This window comes from Ammodytes marinus, assembly GCF_949987685.1.
Source record: "Ammodytes marinus genome assembly, chromosome: 20".
NCBI lineage: Eukaryota > Metazoa > Chordata > Actinopteri > Uranoscopiformes > Ammodytidae > Ammodytes > Ammodytes marinus.
In genome coordinates, this window is record NC_137224.1 from 6,386,997 (window position 1) to 6,408,392 (window position 21,396).

General features: G+C 41.4%; 1 protein-coding gene across 1 annotated transcript in view; it reads left to right on the forward strand.

Moving 5' to 3' along the window:
* Nucleotides 1-633: 633 nt before the first annotated feature.
* Nucleotides 634-21,396, forward strand: part of usp54b (ubiquitin specific peptidase 54b) — a gene marked incomplete at its 5' end in the record, with an annotated part of 47,295 nt that continues 26,532 nt past the window's right edge. Inside the window, 5 exons of the mRNA XM_080049709.1 lie at nt 634-789; nt 11,414-11,506; nt 17,967-18,101; nt 19,380-19,493; nt 19,627-19,709. Coding sequence (XP_079905835.1) covers nt 634-789; nt 11,414-11,506; nt 17,967-18,101; nt 19,380-19,493; nt 19,627-19,709 — 581 coding nt within the window. The remainder of the gene's footprint in view (nt 790-11,413; nt 11,507-17,966; nt 18,102-19,379; nt 19,494-19,626; nt 19,710-21,396) is intronic.

The window sequence follows — 21,396 nt, forward strand, 5'->3', positions numbered from 1 at the left end:
GTATATAATGCAGTAGATACAGTGAAACGTTTTGTTTAATTAGTTTTTAATACCGCTGTTGTTGTTGTTGTTGTTGTTGTTGTTGTTGTTGTTGTAAATCTATTGGTGTAAACCTTCTTAAGGCCGTTATTACTAGATCATTCGTGTGCGGAGAACTAACACGTTGGTCTTTGTGTCTTAACAGGCCAAGTGAAAGAGCAAAGGACTACATTGAAGGGATCCCCACATGGGAACTGCAGCGCTGCCTAACCAACATTTATCCAAAAGAATCCGCCAAAGGAGGCTTTGGACGCGCTCTCATGTCTTCAAGCAAAGACTGCTAAACCCAAGGAGCTAAAAAAAAAAAGAAAAGAAAAGGCTAACCACAGTCTCCAGCGAGTGGACTGATTTTATAGTTTAAACCAGGGCTGGAGAGGGGCAGGGTTGTATGGGTGCCCAATCCCCATCCGAGACACTTTGCACCTCCTTGATCTGCTGCCTCCCTCCTCTTCATCCCTCCGGTTCCTTCTCCTCCGCCGCTTTTCTCTCATTCTCCCTCGTTCTCTCTCATGGGAGTGACATAGAGGCCGTCGCTCTGTCTGCTGCCCCGCCCCTTCCCCGCCTCGCCGTGGAAACGGGGGCGTCCGGGTAGTGATGTCGTGGAAGAGGAACTACTTTGCGTCGGGTGGCGGAGCGGCTGGCGGGCTGCAGGGGCTGGTGACCCCGAGAACCATGACCTCCATCGCACCAAGCAAAGGCCTCAGCAACGAGCCCGGACAGAACAGCTGCTTCCTCAACAGCGCTCTGCAGGTCAGTCAGATGAACACACACACACACACACACACACACACACACACACACACACACACACACACACACACAAACACGCAAATTCAGGGCAGTCAGAAAGTATTAGGGGGGAAAACCTTTTTTTGAGTTACATTTTTAGGTCCATGTAGCTGTCTTGACCCGCCAAGTCAGTTACCTGACCTCAATCTACTGGCTCGTGTCAACTATTTATAGTCGGATGTGCTTAACCAAACCGTGTTTCATACAAGTAAAAGAAAAGTTTTGCACGCTGGTCTAAATTTTTAAGTGCAGTATTCAGAACCTTTTGGATATTTTAGTGAGAGCAAACTTGTTCTATACTTGCTGCTGAAGACTGCAGTGCAGCCCTGCAAAGCATCTCATGAAGAAACAAAGTGTCTGCTGAAATCTGTAGGGTTGGTTTGTAAAATAGGGGTGCAATTCCTTCCTACACTGATGATATAGATTTGTATGTATGGATAGAAAGATGGATGTATGGATGTATGGATGGATGGATGGATGGATGGATGGATGGATGGATGGATGGATGGATGGATGGACGGATTGATTGATTGATTGATTATTCATCCCAAAGGGAAATTGTATTGTTGCAGTAGAAAATAATGAGATAAAATTGCAAATGGGAAAGCCTTGGTAGCCGAGTGGTTTCAGTGTATACCATTTGATAGCACCGTAAACGTCATGTAATCCCCCTCTCTCTCTCTGCACATTTTCTGTCCAATCCTTCTGCTTTCAACTGTCCATCACAAACGAGGCTAAAATGTGCAATGTCCATTTTCTCTGATTAAAGGACTCTGCTGTCCAGGCACAGAAGGGAGTCACTGTAGATGGTTATTGCCGTTGGCATGAATGACCTTCTGCACCAGTCCTTATTATGGCTAAAGACCCTCTGCTGTCTGAATAATAGGCTGTGTAGGGCGGTGTATAGTGCTGTCCATTATCTTCTGCAGCTTGTACAACATTATTTTCTGAACAACCAAGTCTAAAGGCTGAGAAAAGTGTGAATGCCTTTATGTTAAAGATGAAAATCTTCATTTAAATCCTGAAGTGTTTTTTTTTCATTTATACATTTATTCAATGACAGCTGTGTAAGACAGAAGCTGTGTATCTGATACGTTCTAATAAGGCGAACTTCATAAAGAGTTAAACTGTCCTACGTCTGTGTTCTAGCAATTTGCTCCATATGCACAATGCTGCAAAGACACACACTCACTCACGCTCCCACAATTCACGTGCCCCCCTCCCCTCTCTCACACTGCAGTGAAGTGATATTTTAGCATGACAGGGATGAGATTAGGGCCATATTAACGAGTGTTTGCGTGATTCGTCGGGTTTTGGCATCGCTGGAAATCTGGCTTCGGTGTGGGACATCCAGCTTGTGTGTGTGTGTTTGTGTGTGTGGAGATGCTTACACTGCGCTGCTACTGCTGCATCTCCTCTTTCTCTTGACACACACACACACACACACACACACACACACACACACACACACACACACACACACACACACACACACACACACACACACACACACACACACACACACACTCACCCACACACGCACACACGCACACGCAAACATCTCTCTTCCATCCTCCGAAGACTTCCAGCTGGCACAAACGTACCTACTGCTCACACACACACACACACACACACACACACACACTCCTAACTACTGGCTTGATGGGAAGAGAGCGAGGTAAGGAGAGAGAGAGAGGGAAAGAGAGAGAGAGGTAAGCTGAAGGGGGAGGGGGTGATGTAGCAGAAGCTTGGGGAGAGTGGGAGAGAGCAGATGAGGAGAAGAAAAAAGTTGCTGAAGGAGGAGAAGAGAAGAAAAAGGGATGAGGAGTATACAGTATGAGAAAACTGAGGAGAAGACTAAAGAGGATACTGCTGGGAGAAAGAGTGGAATTAAAGAGTCAAATAAGGTAGGGGCGGAAATGTGTGTGTGTGTGTGTGTGTGTGTGTGTGTGTGTGTGTGTGTGTGGGTGGGTGGGTGTGTGTGGGTGTGTGTGTGTGTCTGTGATGAGAGGAGAGGAAGGATGGAGGAAAGGAGGATGAGGCAGATGAAAAGACAAAGTGAAGGGCACAAAGTTTATTTGTGAAATGAAGAAAAATGCCTCGACAAAGGCAATGAAAGCGCCTTCGACGTGGGAGAGAAGTGGGCCAATTCAAGGACAAAAAGACACACACTCACACAGGCGCACGCACGCTCACACACACACACACACACACACACACACACACACACACACACACACACATTCACTCACAGTGAGGAGAGAGGGTGTTGAACAGGACGCAGACAAGTGACGATAAACTGAGGCAATGTTCTCCGATGCTTGCTGGCTGTTTCTGTCTGCGTGTGTATTCATGTGTGTATATAACGTCTTAACTGATTCAAGTGAGAGTGTGAGAGTGGCGTTTTTGGCTCGACAATTCACTTGTGGCTTTTGGTTTGATGTGAAGTAGAAGGGGGGTCAACGTTTGGGTTTAGGACGCACTCTGTTTATTATTTAGTAATTTGTTTACAGGTCTGTTAAATGTAAAAAAAATATGTCAACGCAAAGTGTTAAAGGCAAATTGAAAAATCACATTTTCACAGAGCGTAGTGTGATGTCTTGAAATGACTTGATTTGTATGACCGCATGACGAACTGGAAGCACAACATGGAAGCACAACATTACTTTTTTTAAGGAATAATTCATTATCAAAATTGCTGTCAACAATCGTCAGTTTAAAAAAATGCTATGCGATGTTTTCTCCTTAATTGATAGTAAAGTGAAATACTCTTCGCTGCTCTCTTGCACCTAAGGGCCTTTTGAGCAAGGCAGTTAACCCCCTGCTGCTGCAGTAGAGCTGCAGAGCCGGCATCAGCAGCATCAGCAGCCACTGTTCGGTGTGGATGTGTGAAATGATGAGAGCGAAAGGTGCTGTGCAGGTAAAATTATGTGTGTGTGTGTGTGTGTGTGTGTGTGTGTGTGTGTGTGTACATGCTCAGCAACTTTACACTGTGTAAACAATGGTTAAAACTACATAGCTAAAGGAGTGGCTTTGATGAGGCAGAGACACATGAGTTCACCCATCACATGGTGTGTGTGTGTGTGTTTGTGTGTGTATGTGTGTGTATGATGCAGTGTTTTATTTTGAAAGCTAATCCAGACTATAAGTAAATCTGACGTCAAGGACATTATGGACAAGATGTTACTGAATCTGGTTTGGATGGACTTGGACAGAAGAGGGTACAATTTCACTCCAGTGCGGAAACCTTTAATAAAAAAATGTAAGTCTAGTCTCAGTTATTTGGTAAAGTGAAACAGACACAATGATACATTATACAATGACACATTAAGCCAGACAAATGTTGTTACGTATTATTTATATGTTTAAATGTATGGGGCTCCACTTAAGCAACCCTGTCTCCCGGAAATTACATTTACATAACATATATTTTCATAAAGCAAATATGCTCTTAAGGAAACAAGATTACGTGTCACATAAAGGAATGTTAATTATTTAATAATCAGGCAAGTCACAACAATGTGGATGCTGAGCTTATCAGTAAAATGTTCACTGACAACGTATTTCTTTCTATAAAAAAAACGATCCAGTAACAACTCCACCAGCAAATAGCTTTTCCGTGATTATATGCAGCAAATTGCAGCACAGGTTGGGAAAATAGTAACTTCTGCTTGAATACGGAAAAAGCCTGCCGTGATTTCAAGGCAGGAGATGCTAAGTGTCTCTGAATATTTAACCCCTAACCACAATCTCTCCCTAACCCTCAACCCTTAAAGTGCTTTGGTTGTCGAAACCTAAACCCACACATAGGGGATTCAGGATAGAAACACTGAAACTCTGGGTTCAAATCCCTGCACTGTGGACGCTCATTATCCATCCCAACAGAACGCCTCCTTGCGACTCAAAGGATGCAATATAAATGTAGAGCCTCATTAATTAAAAAACACATCGTCTCTGAAAATAATCCAGACGGGGGATTACGGTTTTCTATCACAACACAACGTCATCGGGAAAACAATTAAGTCGTATGGAAACTTAATTTCTAGGACGACAAGAAAAAACACTGATTGGCATTTTCTTAGCCAAACGCCATATTTAAGCACTTAAGATGATCCGTTTGCAATAATGTTTATTCGAGAATCTTAAGAGGATAATGGAACATGTAGCGCATGGATTGTTTCAACACTTTTATTAAACAGAGATGGGCTCTGCTTCCCAATCTATCCAAGCAGCTTTGCAGGATTTAGCAGGATAAAAACCTCCCTGGCAAGAGAACCGACATTTGTAACGTGTTGTGTGGACTCAAAATCAAATGTCAACAACAGTGCAGGTATAGGATTAAAGGGGCACTATGCAGTTTTAAGGGGAGGGGGATTTGTTTACATTTGCAGAGCCTGCCGTTGTTTTACAAAACATATTATCTCGTAATGTACTCATCAGTATTGAATAATAATATCGGCATAAATCAAAATCCCAATTTACTAAAAATTATTGAAGCACCTGGAACCAAACGTAAGACTAGAATATGTTTGTAATCTAAATTGTAAGGCCCTGCTGCTGTAAAGAATAACAGTGAACCAGTCACTTTTAAGATAGCTTTCTCACTTTTCAAACAAACATTGTTCCAGGGATCCAATTTTACGCTGAGGAAAGTTTGTTCATTCAGTTCTAAGAATATAACTTAGAAAATGTTCACTTCTCGGATGCACCCAAAGTTACACAGTGCATCTTTAAATGGATAATGGCTTGTAGGTATTTATTCTCAGCAGTTGTGGAAGATTTTGAGAGCATGGGCAAAGGTTGGTTTTTGGAGGTCAGGTGATGATGAAAGGAGGGAAACACTGACTGAGGATGACTGCAGGACAGAAAGTGTCTAGACCTTTTCCCATGACGACATTTTGACATGTGACAGTGAGAAAATGAGTAATAAAACTAATGATGGCTGAATTCCATTTTTTTCTCGGTTTCAGGGCCCCGGTGTTGTGCATGCTGTCACACTGTCACGGCTCATTGGGACAATTGAATAGAGCAGAGTTGTTGTTGTTAATGCAATGTTATTGTCTCTTCCTACTATGGCAAGTCAACATGTCTCCTCCGCACACAGACACGGAACAGATAACCGAGGTCCAAAAAGTGCAGAAAAACTTCAAATTGCCTGTCGTCGCCATGACAGCAGTTATTATTATGTGATACACAGGAAAAGAGAGCTGCTGTGGCCATGTGGGGAAACGGGAGACGAGAACAGGAGGAGGGGGTGGGGGGCTGGGGGGGGGGAGATATCAACACACACAGCCGGCAAAGGCAGATAATGGCTGAAAGTGAGGGCTCATCAGATTAGATAGACTCCTATTGTATTAATAGAATAAGGATTGTCTTGAAGGTGTTTTGTGGTCGTGAGAGTCGTCAGCTGATGGCCTTGACCCCCAGTAATCTGTCATGAAATGCACCTCACTGGGACAGCAATAATGTTCCCCATCAAACTGAATATACCAAAAGGATTAAAAGTTTGTTTTTAGATTAATCTGTCTTTACAGTGTTGTGGTTTTGCACCAGTATTACAAATACTTGGAAGTGGTGAAAGGTTGTAAGGCTATATGCTAAGTGGTTGATACTGTATGTCATACCTAATGGCATAACATGTGTTATAAAATATTTGTTTGTGCTCACAGTTGTTAGTACATTTAATCTAGCTCTTTATCAGGAAGTCCCTCTAATGGACAGCTTAACCTTTGACGTCACGGGGAAGGAGTGCACACACAGCATCTGGAACTAAATCCCATTTATTAACAAGTCACTGGCATTTACAGCTTCAAGCCATTACCAATAATAAACCAGTCCTTCCTTATAACATTCAACTTCTTTATAATGTATGCATTATGAAACCATTTACAAGTTACATAAATGAAAAAATCTGCACGTTAAATAAGCTGTACTTTTTCCAGAGAGACTTATTGAGATCTACTGTATTTATCTATTTGACCTGAAAACATGTTTCACATATGCAACACACACAGCAAGACAAATTAATCCCACTCAATCCCACAAAGAAGTCATCATACACGAACACATAATTAAATCATGAACAACTACTGTTTTATTATTATTATTATTATTATTATTATTAATAAAAATAAAATATCAGCACCTTACAACTTGTACGACTTTGTTTAAATAATGTAAAAATACTTATTTTGCTGCAATATCTTATGTTGTCTAATGTTAACAAAATGTATATATATATATATATATATAAAAAGTGGCTCAGATTACCCCGTTCTCCCTATATATATATATATATAATATATATATATATATATATATATATATAGGGAGAACGGGGTAATCTGAGCCACTTTTTACATTTGCTCCCCTCTAAGGGAGCTAAAATGATTTATCACTCAAATTTACACATTTCCCGTTAATTCAGGATGTTTCCTAGAAATGGGCATTAGCAGAATTTTTTCAAGACAAAGGGCAGTGAAAATATGATTGTTTTAAAAAAAAGTTGTCATGTGGCTCACTTTACCCCAGCTGTGGGGTAAACTGATCCACTTACTTTTTCCACTCTGAAACTGCCATAACAACACATATTTTAGCAGTAAGAATCCTGAAAGCTAGCCACACATTCCAGAACTAATGTCGGACTAGTAAAAGAATGATGGGGTTTGGTCAATTAAGCAAAGCAAATTTTCTAAACACTTGAAAGTAACTCTGAACAAAATCGAAAACAACATATTATAATTCAAAAGGTTTTAATAAGATTCAAATGAAAGATAGAACCAGTTAGATTAGAACACAGTCTGGGGGTCAGAACACAGGACCCTTAGAGCCAGCTAGTGTCTGGGGGTCAAAGCATAGGCAAATCAGAACCAGCGAGAACAGCCTGGGACTCAGAACACAGGAGAAGACCCAACTGGATTATAACATCAGCCTGTCATACTCTACCACTAGGCCTACTCTACATACCAGCGCTGAAGGTTACAGGGAAAGATGAGAAGGTGCTCTTTCCGTGTGGTTGCCCCAGGTCGTCTTCCTGGTGTATTTCCTTGGCATGATGGCTTTTCTACAATATGTATGACATTAAAATAAAACATATGTTATGTAATATTACATTAAAATATGTTTAAGACTAAACTTAACTTGTGCCTCATGGTGGGGGAAAGTGAGACAGTGGCTCACTTTCCCCCACAGCATTTGGCTCACTTTCCCCCACCACCACAATTTGAGAATAAACTACCTCTCTTAGCATTTCAGGCTAATCTTCAGTTATCAGCATCACATGATTTCATATGTTGGTAGTTCATCAACACGTATGATAGAAGTTTTTCTACGTGAATACATTTGCTTTGGCACAACAGTTGATCAAGTTGACTTTTACATGCAAAATACATATTTTGGTGAAAAAAACATGCTTACCACAGCACCATGAGGTCCTCTCTTTCAGGGCCATGGGGAACTGAGAGGGGCTTGAAAACATATATCTCACATGACCACAAATGTTTTCCGTTGCCTAGATACAGGGGGTGGCTCACATTACCCGATGCCTCAGATTCCCCCGTTCTCCCCTATATATATATTACAGTGTAACTTCCTGACCCTTCACTTCCAATGCTATTCTAACTCTATGTTTAACCTTTAACTATTAATCCATTATAGTCATAGTGAATTAGTTTTGAACTTTAAAATCCCTCAGAGGAACAAGGGGCCTTTAACTTCAGTGTGTTTGTGTTAGTTAGGTGCATAGCAACAGAAACCAGTCTTATTTAGGACAGAGTTAGTGCAAATTATTCTTTGATCTGTTGTCATGGTTTTGTGTTTGCAGTAACTCTGATAATGTGAGAAGAGAAGGCTGGTGCATGCATTGTTCTTCCTAGGAATACGTCAAGCTTTGGTAGGCAATCTGAACCTACTGTATAGCGCAGGAATGGCATACCCCATCACTAGCAAAACTATAAATTGTATCAACATTTTTTTTGTTCTTTTTCATGATAAGGACTTTCAATTATTTTGACAACTTGACAACCTTAGAAATTATAGCGCAGAATAGATATGTGCCTAAAATTCTTGTTGTTTTAATAACACACTCCACCTTTATGAGCTTGTATACATCTGACTTCACACATGAGGACCACGTTGTTCAAATACGGAATTAGTTTCTTATGCATATGCTCATGCAGACAAAATGAGAAAAAGTTAAAGAAGGGAGGAGTGATATGCTTAGAGAAGGAGAAAATGAGAAGGATGGATAGATAGATTGATACGGATGAAGAGAGATGGGCATGGAGAGAGTGTGCCCTCCTTGTGGCTGCTGCAGTGCTGTGCAGGGAGCCGATTCATCACGACCAAATAAACTACAGAGAGAGAGAGAGAGACAGAGGGAGAGAGAGAGAGAGAGAGAGGAGGGGAGGTAGAACCGGCAGAACCCATACACTAGCGTCAGCATGCAGTCTGTCATCCTCCGCCCCCTCTTTCCTCCACCTATCACTCTCTCCTTAACACACACACACACACACACACACACACACACACACACACACACACACACACACACACACACACACACACACACACACACACACACACACACACACACACACACACACACACACACACACACACACACACACACACACACACACACAGTACAGACTTGTATTGCTGGGGTTGCCATACATATTGTATTTGTGTGTGAGTGTCTAGAGTGCAAGTCGACCTACAACTGTATGTGCATACTGTAAGTGTGTTTGTGTGTGTGTTTGTGCGCGTGTGTAGTCCTGCAGATCTCAGCTGAAGCCTTAGGGACATTGTCGTGTCAATATTATCCTCCAGCATGCTGAATGAATGCACTAATAGCTCTCTCCTCTAATTATGCACTACAGAGAAATCGAGGAGGACTGGAGATGTCTACCTCTTGCAGCCTGTACTTCTCTTCTCGTTTTCATGTGTTTCTACTCATCCCTTTGTTCTCTTGTTCTGGTCGTTTTCTGTCCGTTTGGCCCACAAAAATATCTCTTTTCTCAATCCTTTGTTGCTGAAAATGTACAAAAGCCACACAAAGCTGTGGATTCCCTGCAACCATCTCACATTACAGGAAGTCAACAAGAATTGCTTGATTTTTTTTAAAGCGGCAACACATTTGTTGAAGAATAATATGGGGTCAGATCAGTCTCAATATAGATAAATACAGACAGAAGGATTCACAAGTGTATTTTGTGACTCTCCGCAAAAATAAATTTCAATGCACATACATAGTTATTGTTATAAATTTAAGTAAAATAAAATCCACAAATTCACACACAAATGTTTCTTTTTGAATACATTAATATAAATGTATTGTAAATTTCATCATACTGTAAACATATTTGGGAGAAAAAAATATAATTTAAAAAAAATATTTTTGTGGATTTATATTACATTTATTTAAAACAAGAATTATTGTGTTGTGTGATGTAATATATTTGTGAAACCTTTTTTTATTTGTGGAATTCTTTTACATTTCTAAACAGCGATAACTATGTGTGCATTGAAAAGTATTCCCGTGAGGACAGTCATTATATATCAATTAACAAAAACATTTGTGAATATTATGTATATTGAGACTGATCAGACCCCACAGTATAATGTTTCTTCTCCTAAATCCACACATGATGTGAGTTAGGGTCAAAAACATTCAAAGCTAAACAATACATCAAAATAATGCCAGGAATAAGTCACAGTTAACTAGTCAATTAAAACCAATCAGGAAGGTCTTACACAACAGCACATACTATATATAAAGCTGAGGTAACCATAGCAATGCCTGTACAGTGGTACGCAGTGGACAGGTGACATCCCTCCCCCATGTGATTCATTCTGCCTATTTTAAACCCGTGGGCCGAAAAGCTGAATTGAACACTTATTTTAACCCTCTGCGCCCGTCATGATAACTTTTCCGTTCAATTCTCTCTATCACTTGCAGTTGCTATTTCTGACTGCTGTGCACCCAGAAAGCACCCTGCGTTACCGTGGCCACCAGCAACCACGAGCTGTCACGTCACCTACAGCATAGCAACATTTTTAACCATTTAAAAAAATGGTGATTCCAATGTTTCCAATGCTTTATTGCTTGTTTTTGTGTTAAAACATGATAAAGTGCTTGTAAATCGCTGTGAACGTCAGTTAATACAGCCCTTGTTTATGTGTTACGAAACATTTAAAAAAAAGTTATGATGAAAATGAAGCAATTCAAAAATCTTGTTGCACCCTCTGGCCTGTCCTCAAGGCATCCCAGGGTGCCGTGCTATCCACTTTTGGAACCACTGATCCAGATACACATCGCGTTTCAAATGTGTAAATGGGCCTTTTTGAATGAGTTCACTATTGGGCTCAAACAAGGTGATGATAAAACATCCCAGATAAAGAGCAATAGATGGGAAAGAAAGAGATGATGAACAACACAATAAAAGCGTATGGTCAGAGGTGAAAAGACCTCAGCTCCATTAGGGTTTGGGAGAAAATATCATTTACAATGGCTAAAGGAGATGCTTTATTGTGCCTTTTTCTCTGTGTGTGTGTGTGTAAATGTTGTGCATTTTGTCCCCTTCAGGTTCTGTGGCATCTGGACATCTTCCGCAGAAGCTTCCGACAGCTGACCACACACAAGTGTATGGAGGACTCGTGTATCTTCTGCGCATTAAAGGTAAAAAAAAACCCCAAAAAAACACTTGCGCTTTGTACTGTAATGGCCTTTGTGGAGGAAACCTGTTTTCTTAGATTTTCTTCCTAATGGGCCGGTATGATTTTCGGACGGTATGATAACCTTAAGCAAAAACTACCATGCTTTCCAAGGTATCACGGTATTACAGCTCTCAAATGTATAGTAAATAACTGATTATTCTGAAACCAAATTGAAATAAAAGCAGTCCTTGAAGTGAGCAGCTCAACAAGGTTTTTTAGAGGCATGCTCACTTTCTACATACAGTATTATGTCAAAGTCAAAGTTATGATGCAGGACTATTCGGAACATTAATACACTGGTGGTAACATAATGGGGGGGTGGGGGGGGAGTTCTTAAGTCTTTTTAGCCATGGTGGTTTTAAGTAACGGACAATTTATTATGTAGTTTATTTTTCCTGTTTATTCCTCCTGCACACAAACCCTGTGTGAATGTAAACCCGAGATTGGTCCTGAAGTACATATAATATATACTGATGTAGTGTGATCCATATGAGGTACTAGTGCTTTATATGGGAGACTTTCTACATTTCCTCCTGCACACTTTACACACAAAACATCAGATATACAGTACTCACATTATATATTCTGTCTTTCTTCCTTCCTTTCTTCCATCTCTCCACCCTGTATGTAACCGGTGGTGGCAGTAAACGTTTCTGCTAATAAAAACAGCAGGGAAGATACTTGCAGCAGGTTACGCAACCGCTCCACAATAATTATGATTATTTGTTTAAAAAAAAGAAGAGAGGAACAAAAGGGCATTCAAATAACCTTTAACTAGACTATAATGATGCATGTGTTTCATTTTGTAGTGTGTGCATTTGCCCACTGCATCCATAACTGACCACTAGCCATTCATCAGTCTTTAATTTTCTTTATTTCCATTCTTTAACGTCTTCCCTTCCTTCTCTCTATCTTCTTTTTTCCAGCCTTCTTTTTCATCGTTATTTTTCTTCCTTGTCCTTTATCAATTGATCTTAAACCAGACTGTGCTCCACTTTACAATAAGTACTTTTAGTCCAGACACATTTTACATTTGAATGCAGCATTGTAATAATATGATATGCTTTTCTCCACCACTGTATAAAAACACAAAACACAGCACTATGCACCAGATAATTTTTTCCGGGTAAAGAATTCTTGCCTCCCAATACGGGTTTAGAAACAGCACATGTAATGGCTTTTATAACGTAGCTTAGATTCGGGGTTGAATCGCTGTTGTGTTCCAGCAACATGCTGATAGAAAGCAACCAAACATTAAGAGAGCCCTCATAATGGACCAGCCTTATGCAGCTCTGTTCCTGCCATTTGTTGTATCAATGATGACAAATGTGTTGTGTGTGTAATGTGCTGTGGTCTAGTAGGGTGTGTGTTTGTGTGTGTGCATGTGTGTGTGTGTGCGTGCAGTGTCGATATGTGTGTTCTACACACTGTTCTGTCTCCAGCGCTTCTCTGTAATTAATTGGCTGACTGAAAGCGCTGAGCTAGCAGAGCCCACGCTGGGATGCTGCACACATACACGCACACACGCACACACACGCACATACACAGTATTCACACAAATCTTACTTGCATGCTGCACACGTTGGACTGCTAAAACATACATGCACCTTGAGGTGTTCACAAATCCCTCTTAGCACACTGCTATGCTACACACACACATACACACACACACACACACACAGGAGGAGCTTGTGGGCTTGTTGTTGTGTGAGTCAGCCGTGGGTGTACCAATCTGGGGTATTGTCCCCACGTTAAGTGTTCATCACATTTTCCCGTCAGTTTTCATTAACCTTCCTGTCACCGTCTCTGCTTTGTCAGAAAACCAACAGAGGCAACGTTGTTCTCGCAGTCTGTTTGTAGTCGCGGTCCCCGTGGCAGAGGAGATAAAAACAATCTCTGAATAACTGGGCGAGACACGCAGCGAATGAACTTTAATGGCGTATTAAATTTCCAATCATCCATTTTGAGAAGCTGAAGAGATAAATAATGATTATGGGCTCTATTATTTTGGAGTGAATTTTGGTTTATCTGCGGCGGATAAAGACGCCCGCCCTTGTAGTAAACATAAGTTCAGCGGCTGCCTGTGGCTATCCCTCTAGAAATCACTGCAACACTTTATCTCTCAACAGCATACTCTCTCTCTCTCTCTCCCTCTTTCTCTCTCTCTCTCCCTCTCTCTCTCTCTCTCTCACACACACACACACTCTCACACACACACACACAAACACACACACGCAAACACACACACACACACACACAGGAAAAAAATAGAGGAGAGAAAGAAGAAGAAAACGGGGGAGAAAGTGGGAGAGAAGAAAATAGAAAGATGAATGAATGTGAGAGTTGGTGTAGATTGCTCCTGTCTTCACACTAAGAGCAGTGCAGTACACACACACACACACACACACACACACACACACACACACACACACACACACACACACACCCACACATACTGTATATACACACTCACACACACATACACACACCTCCCTCGCTTACTCACTCTGCCTCATCCCTCCCTCCTCCTCTCCCTCCCTCTCTCTGTAGGGTATATTCCCCCTCCATTCTCCTTGGCGCATTGCTGCAGTCAGCACAGCCACCATAGCACACACACACGCACGCACACACACACACGCACGCACGCACGCACGCACACACACACACACACACGCACACACACACACACACACACACTATTGCTCGAACACAGCCCCTTTTTCCTCTCTCTCTCTCTCTCTCTCTCACTCACACACACACACACACACACACACACACGACTGCATTACCTTTCCCATTGCCAGCACTCAGCCACACTCACAGACCGAAGCCCATTGTTTTATAACATATGATCACAGCCATCTTGGAATTGTTTCACACTTTTCTGAATTCCCACTGATTTATTTCCTGAATTTTCCTCATGAACTTAATGTCATATTAAGAGGTTAAGTAAAGGCAACCACAACAGGTGCTTCCACCCGGCCTCCCACACAACACGTTCACATACTACGTTACATTCACTGGCAAGGCTTTGAATTAATCCAGCAAATGGGACATCCTTACAGTGTACTGCATGTAATTGACAGGCTCAAGATGGATGGTTGGGTGCACAAAGCACAACACTTTGATAGTTGAGACTGGTGTTTGTTTTTACGCAATTAAAACGCTTCCAGTTTAAGTTAAGGGAAGATGGTGGTTTTGGTTTATAGTCAAAAAGTCAGTGCATCGTGCCTTAAAGGGTAACTCCACTAATTGTAACGTCAAAGTGTGTTTAAATGTCTTGGTGATTGCAAATGCATACGTGAACAAAAGTGTATAAAGCCTTTTGCGGCTCCAGATTCTTGGTGGTGTTGTTGGGTTGCATTGTTGGTAATGTAGGCGGCAGGTTTTTGCAAAGAAGAAGAAGTTGATGGTATCAAAATGATGATATCTCTGATATTGGTGCAGCAATTTAGAATACTTTTTTTTTTAAACACACCATCAAGTCTAATAATGTATTAGGAATATATTACTTAATTAGCAGGGTATTCTTCTAAGGAAGGATAATTTTTTTTAAATATTTCACGAGCAGCCGTGATCTTTTCCTAACCTTCACGATGACTTGTGAGTTGCCCTGAACATAACTGAATAAATGTTAATCATGCTTTACTTACAAGGAGTGGAAATGGGGAGGAAAAAGAAAATACTGATGTTATAATAATGAAAATTATGCAAATGTATTCTTCATTCATTTCGGGTTTGCGGTGAACATGTCCTTGTTATGTTGATGAAGAACGTCTTACAGAATGTATATGATAATTGCATATTATGAACATATGTGAACCTTTACTCTAAGGGAACAGCTTTGGCTTCTACCGTCACTTTGAGTGGCCTTTTTTACCTAAACACTAATTGACTGGTGGATTAATGTGCGTGGTTTTTACAACTACTACTAATTAAACACGTTTTCCTAACACAGGGCCATTGTGTAACTACTGAAAGCCCACTTGTCACTAGCACTGACTGAGTTGTAACTCTCCCATAGGTGCTACTGTCTAACTCCCACTTAAACTCAGTCACATTGTCTACCTTCACGTGGCATCATGTACCTACACTTCACCCCATTTGTTCTCATTTGTATGTGTTTCTTAACCATGATTTAAATGGCATTTTTACGGGTGTTTTCAGAAAGAGTTAAAAAGATAATCTGCATGATCTACTCCTTGTAAATCTTTCCATGTTCAGTTTGGTTTTCCAGTTGCACTTACTTATCACAAACATAAATGTCGTTCTATGCGTCAGACACAATTAATATCACTTTGACGTCTAATTACATTGCCGTGGTAACAGACTCTCGCTGTAGAATATAAGTGAAATAGCTGTGCCACACCAAGTTTTATGATTCAAAGCTTTTACAACTCTGTGAGTGAACATTAGTTTGTTCATATTATTTTAGCATGCTGTAGAATACTAATTGGTTCCAACTTTGTATGACTCTATTATCAATATTTAATTTTAAAAAACCACAAAATAATCATTCTTGCTCATGTTAAAGATGTATTTACAATTTTGCTGAGGATTTTACACCTTATGCTAAGCTGTATGGATGACACACATGTGCTGACGAGCTGTGACTCTGTTGGAATATCTCTGTCATTCAATACAGTGACAACATGTCAGTCTTCATTAAACAGAGCACCTGCTGCTTTTCAGTCCAGCCATGTAACCAGTCATTGAATTAACGATGAGAGACAGAAATAAACAACGACAACAAGGCACCAACCAAGGTTTTGAAAATGCTAAAACTGTCTTGGGTTTATTTCTGTTTCTTGAGATTTTTTTATTTTTATTTTTGGTCGAAAATAGTTTTTGCTTCCAGCTGAGTAAATTTTTACCAAAAAAATAAAAATTGGGTCATTTTTATCCGTTGGCAATCTGGAGAGAGTTATTTCCATGCTTTTATCTCTCCCTCTTTAGAAGTAGGCATTTTTCGACAGCCCAGGCTCACACACTATACTTTCACTATGCCTCTGCTTAAACCGAATGCTACTTTTTATGTACATGTTTAGACATAAATAACTGCATATAGTAATTCCAGTACTGCTACCAAATGAAAGTTACTAGTAGAAAGTAGCAGAACATTTACCTCCACTAAGGCAACACAACAATCTTAAAATGTGTTTCTAATAATAAGCATTTTATCTTTAATCTTCATCAAAGTGTACATAGTGAAAGTCCTACTGTTGTCGAGAAAATCTAAATCTTGTGCAAGAACATCTGGATGAAATTGCAGAATTTTTAGTCAGTTAAGACCATGTGAATCAGTCATATTTCTTCTAGTAGATACAATATGTCCACCTCTCAACCTCTCAACCTTGGTTTCTAATAGTCCAATAGGCACGTCTACAAGAATGTGGCAACCACACAGGAAATAGTAAAACAAAAATTGCACTAGAAAATATATCATTTACTAAATGTGTTGTGTAAGAAAAGTTGTTATAGATGCAAATGTGTGGGAATATTTCATATGAAAAAAAAATCTAATTTTGGGACGTCCAAGATAATTAAAGAGAAAGTAAAGAAGAAGGGGTTGGAGAAGATTAGCGGTGACAGGGCACAAGCCAAATAAGGTGGTAACCAGTAGTTTTAAATATAGGAGCTGAAATGTTAAATGCGTTGTAAATAAGTGCATGGTGGATCAGTCTGTAATGTTATGTTCTTCCTCAGCTGACTTGTTCACCAAATGACTGTTAACTGATAGGAGAAACAAATACAACACCAATTCTAACCTCCTTTGGCAGGTGTATTACTACCTGGGGTCATAATCGGTGGATGCCAACAGTGTAGAACAAGCTGGTGAAACCTCCTCTTCAGCCTCTGAACACTGCCCTCAAAACACACTTCAGTGGCCTAGCTTTCTGTCCGAACCCCCCCCCCCCCCCCCCTGCAACAGTTTGATTTGGCCTTTCTATTTTGCTGCGACAAAGCACTCTGAGAGCTTTTTTTTTTTCGTCGGGGAAAAGTGCACTACAAATGCCATTTATTATTGATACAGACTGATATTGAGGCCGGCTGTACTGTGGCGTTTGTTTTAGTTGGTTCTGGGTTTGTTGAGCAGCACTTTGGCTCCTGACAAGTTGACTATACCAGACCGGTCGAGTTGAGCAAATATGTTGTTAAGCCAGTTTGTTTCAGTCTGGGAGAAATTAAGTAAATATAGATATATACTACATGAGAGCATGGACACACACACACACACACACACACACACACACTGCAAGTCTTCGTTCCAACAATGCAGGAGTCTTTCAGGAAAATGATTTAGGGTACAGTGTGGGCCTTTATTTGTAGCATTAAAGTAAAGAATTCATGTATATGTGTGTGTGTGTGTGTGTGTGTGTGTGTGTGTGTGTGTGTGTGTGTGTGTGTGTGTGTGTTTGCAGAGTATCTTTGCCCAGTTCCAGTTCAGCAGTGAGCGCGTGTTGCCATCAGATGCACTGCGGAGCGCTTTGGCCAAGACTTTCCAAGACGAGCAACGCTTTCAGCTGGGCATCATGGACGACGCTGCCGAGTGCTTCGTGAGTACAATGCTCACACACACACACACACACACACACACACACACACACACACACACACACACACACACACACACACACACACACACACACACACACAAGAAAACACACGCACGAGAGAGGTGAGGGGCTTAAAGGCTTATCTGTGTGATTGTCTGAGGAATTCCCATCTTCACTGCAGTCAGAAATCTTCAGTGGACGGGGGACATCCAATACGTCAGCTCAAAAAAAAAAGCGGCTATAATCAATATTCTTACAACAACAATGTATCAAATGACAATATTAATATGATGTGAATGTGGTCGATTGGTATGGATGAAACTACAGAGCGTTACCACCTAAATCCCAAGCCAGTTTCGGCCCGTTGTTTTGCCATCCGGCTCTAAGCGTTGGTGTTTTGGTTCACTGTTAATGCTCTCACAGCTGTTTTAGGAGTAAAAGCTCTAAAAAACCTTCCAAAAAAAAAATCAGTTATTGCAGTTTTAGATATTACTCATCAAATGATCAAAACATAGCAGAGCCCTATACTGTGCAGTACTGTATATATACTGTATAGTCTTTATTGCCTCATTCGAGGAAAAAAGGCACAGTAACTTCCTGCTCTTTCATCTTATAATATTTGGAATTGACTTACTCAGCAGCCACAGATCTTAACATTAGTTATATTCAACAGTGAAGGTGTTGCATTTTTCATCTGGTGGATGGCTTATTTTGGCATGGAATAAATCATTTATTGAAGGGGGAAAATTTAAGAAAGGATACATGTCATCACTCATAGGCGTTATTATTGTATTCTCTTCCTCTCTTCAGTCTCTTTCTTGCCTGTTTCTTTCTGCCTTAAAGACCTCCATTGTGTGTGTGATTTTGTGTGTGTGTGTGTGTCTGCCTGTGTGTGTTTTATGTGTGTGTGCATGCGAGGCGCTGTCTGATCGATTGGCAGTAAATGTGTTCAGTCAGGGAATCTTTCGGCTTCTTATGAAATATAGATGCTGCTCCCACGGTCAGATTAACAAGAGCACCAACAGAGAGGAAAACGATCAAACACACACAAACGCACACACACGTGCACACACACACACACACACACACACACACACACACACACACACACACACACACACACACACACACACACACACACTTTTGCTTCAAAAACAGGAAAACGTCATGGTATACAACATTGTGCCTCTCTTAACAGTAGAACACAACACACTCCGACTTAGAACACAACACACTCGCAAATTCATCTAATTTATCCAATTTCCATGTGTTTCTCAGGAGAATCTCCTGATGCGTATCCACTTCCACATCAGTGCGGAGACTAGAGAAGACATCTGCACGGCCAAACACTGTATACCGCACCAGAAGTTTGCCATGACTCTGTTCGAACAGGTAGGGGGAGTGTTCAGCCATTTCAAAGAGCCGTTGCATGGTTCACTTTTGGGGCTTAGATGAAAAAAAAAGAAGAAAGTCCAACGCTTTGAAGATAGTGATTAATCTGACTTTGCATATGTGTGTTTTGCAGTGTGTGTGTAACAGCTGTGGAGCCACATCAGACCCCCTGCCTTTCATTCAGATGGTTCATTACATCTCCACAACATCCCTCTGGTAAGACCAGACGCACACCTACACACACACACACCTACACACACAGACACACACACCTACACACACACACACACACACACACACACACACACACACACACACACACACACACACACACACACACACACACACACACACGCACACACACACACACTGCAGTAAATCTGGCAGCGGGCTGAGGCTTGGTGGCAGTAAAGGAAGGTACAGCGTGTTCTCTTCTTCCCTGAACCGGTCCCTGCTGAACTGTGAGCACACACATGCACACCTTATGCACACACACACACACACACACACACACACACACACACACACACACACACACACACACACACACACACACACACACACACACACACACACACACGCACGCACACACACACACACACACACACACACACACACACACAGAAACACACACACACACACACACACACACACACACACACACACACACACACACACACACACACACACACACACACACACACACGCACACACACACACACACACACGCACGCACACACACACACACACACACACACACACACACACACACACACACACACACACACACACAGAACACACACACACACACACACACACACACACACACACACACACACACACACACACACACACACACACACACACACACACACAGACGTGTACATTCCCTGCATTAACCAGAGCAGGTGAGCTTGTGCGTGGCGCCTCTCCCATCTCCGTTCACACCATAGAATATATATACGGAGGAGAGGCCCGTGTGCATCCGCCAAGCTGCATAAAAACCTGCACATGCTCCGAGTCAATGAAATAAGCAAAGGGGAAGTAATCAATCAGCTGCTTGATTCAGTAGACCCAGGGGGGCGTTATAAATCCATAAGTGGAACAGTGGGTCGGAAAGACTGCGAACGGGAGGGAAACAAGAGGATATACAACTTCATATCCCTTTTGGAAATGAAACGGAGGAAATAAAGAGATGATTGGGCGGCAAAATGTACAAACGAAACACACTGTGTCAAGGTAGTTGTGGCGGGGCACAGCGATGCCACAGTTCTCTGTTTGTGCCTGTTAGCACTGCCAGGCTATTTTTACCCTTAGTGGAGCACGCTGTTTACAGGCCAGATAGCCAAATATACAAAAGTCAACATGAGTAAGATAATTAGAGGGCAACGAAAAAGGCAAAACAAACGTCTGGTTCAAGCACGATTCAGACAAAAAGCAAACAGAGGTTCAAGTGTGTGCCCCGGGCTGGTGTGTTATTGTTGTTGTTATTGTTTGTTCAGCTTGTTTAGCCTCACATCTGCCCGTGCATCTGAAGAGGAGAGGCCGAGAGGCACAGTGACGCTATTACAATCAAGAGAGAGAGAGAGAGAGAGAGAGAGAGAGAGAAAGAGAGAGAGAGAGAGAAATAGAAGAGGTTCATTTGAGGCTAATGGAAGGAGAGAGGAGGGGGGGGAGAACAGGGAGGAGGAGAGATTTGGATGGTGTTTAAAATCGTTATTCTTAAAGGAATACTTTGGCAGAAAAAAACAAAAAAAACAATGCTGATTCATCGCACACATAATCCCAATACATGGCAACGAGCTGCGGGCAGCTTTGCACAAGTTCACGTGGTGTTCGCACAGATAATAATAACTTCCATTGGAGTTTGTCCTTCAGGGGGGACACAGCTCTACTTTAAAAT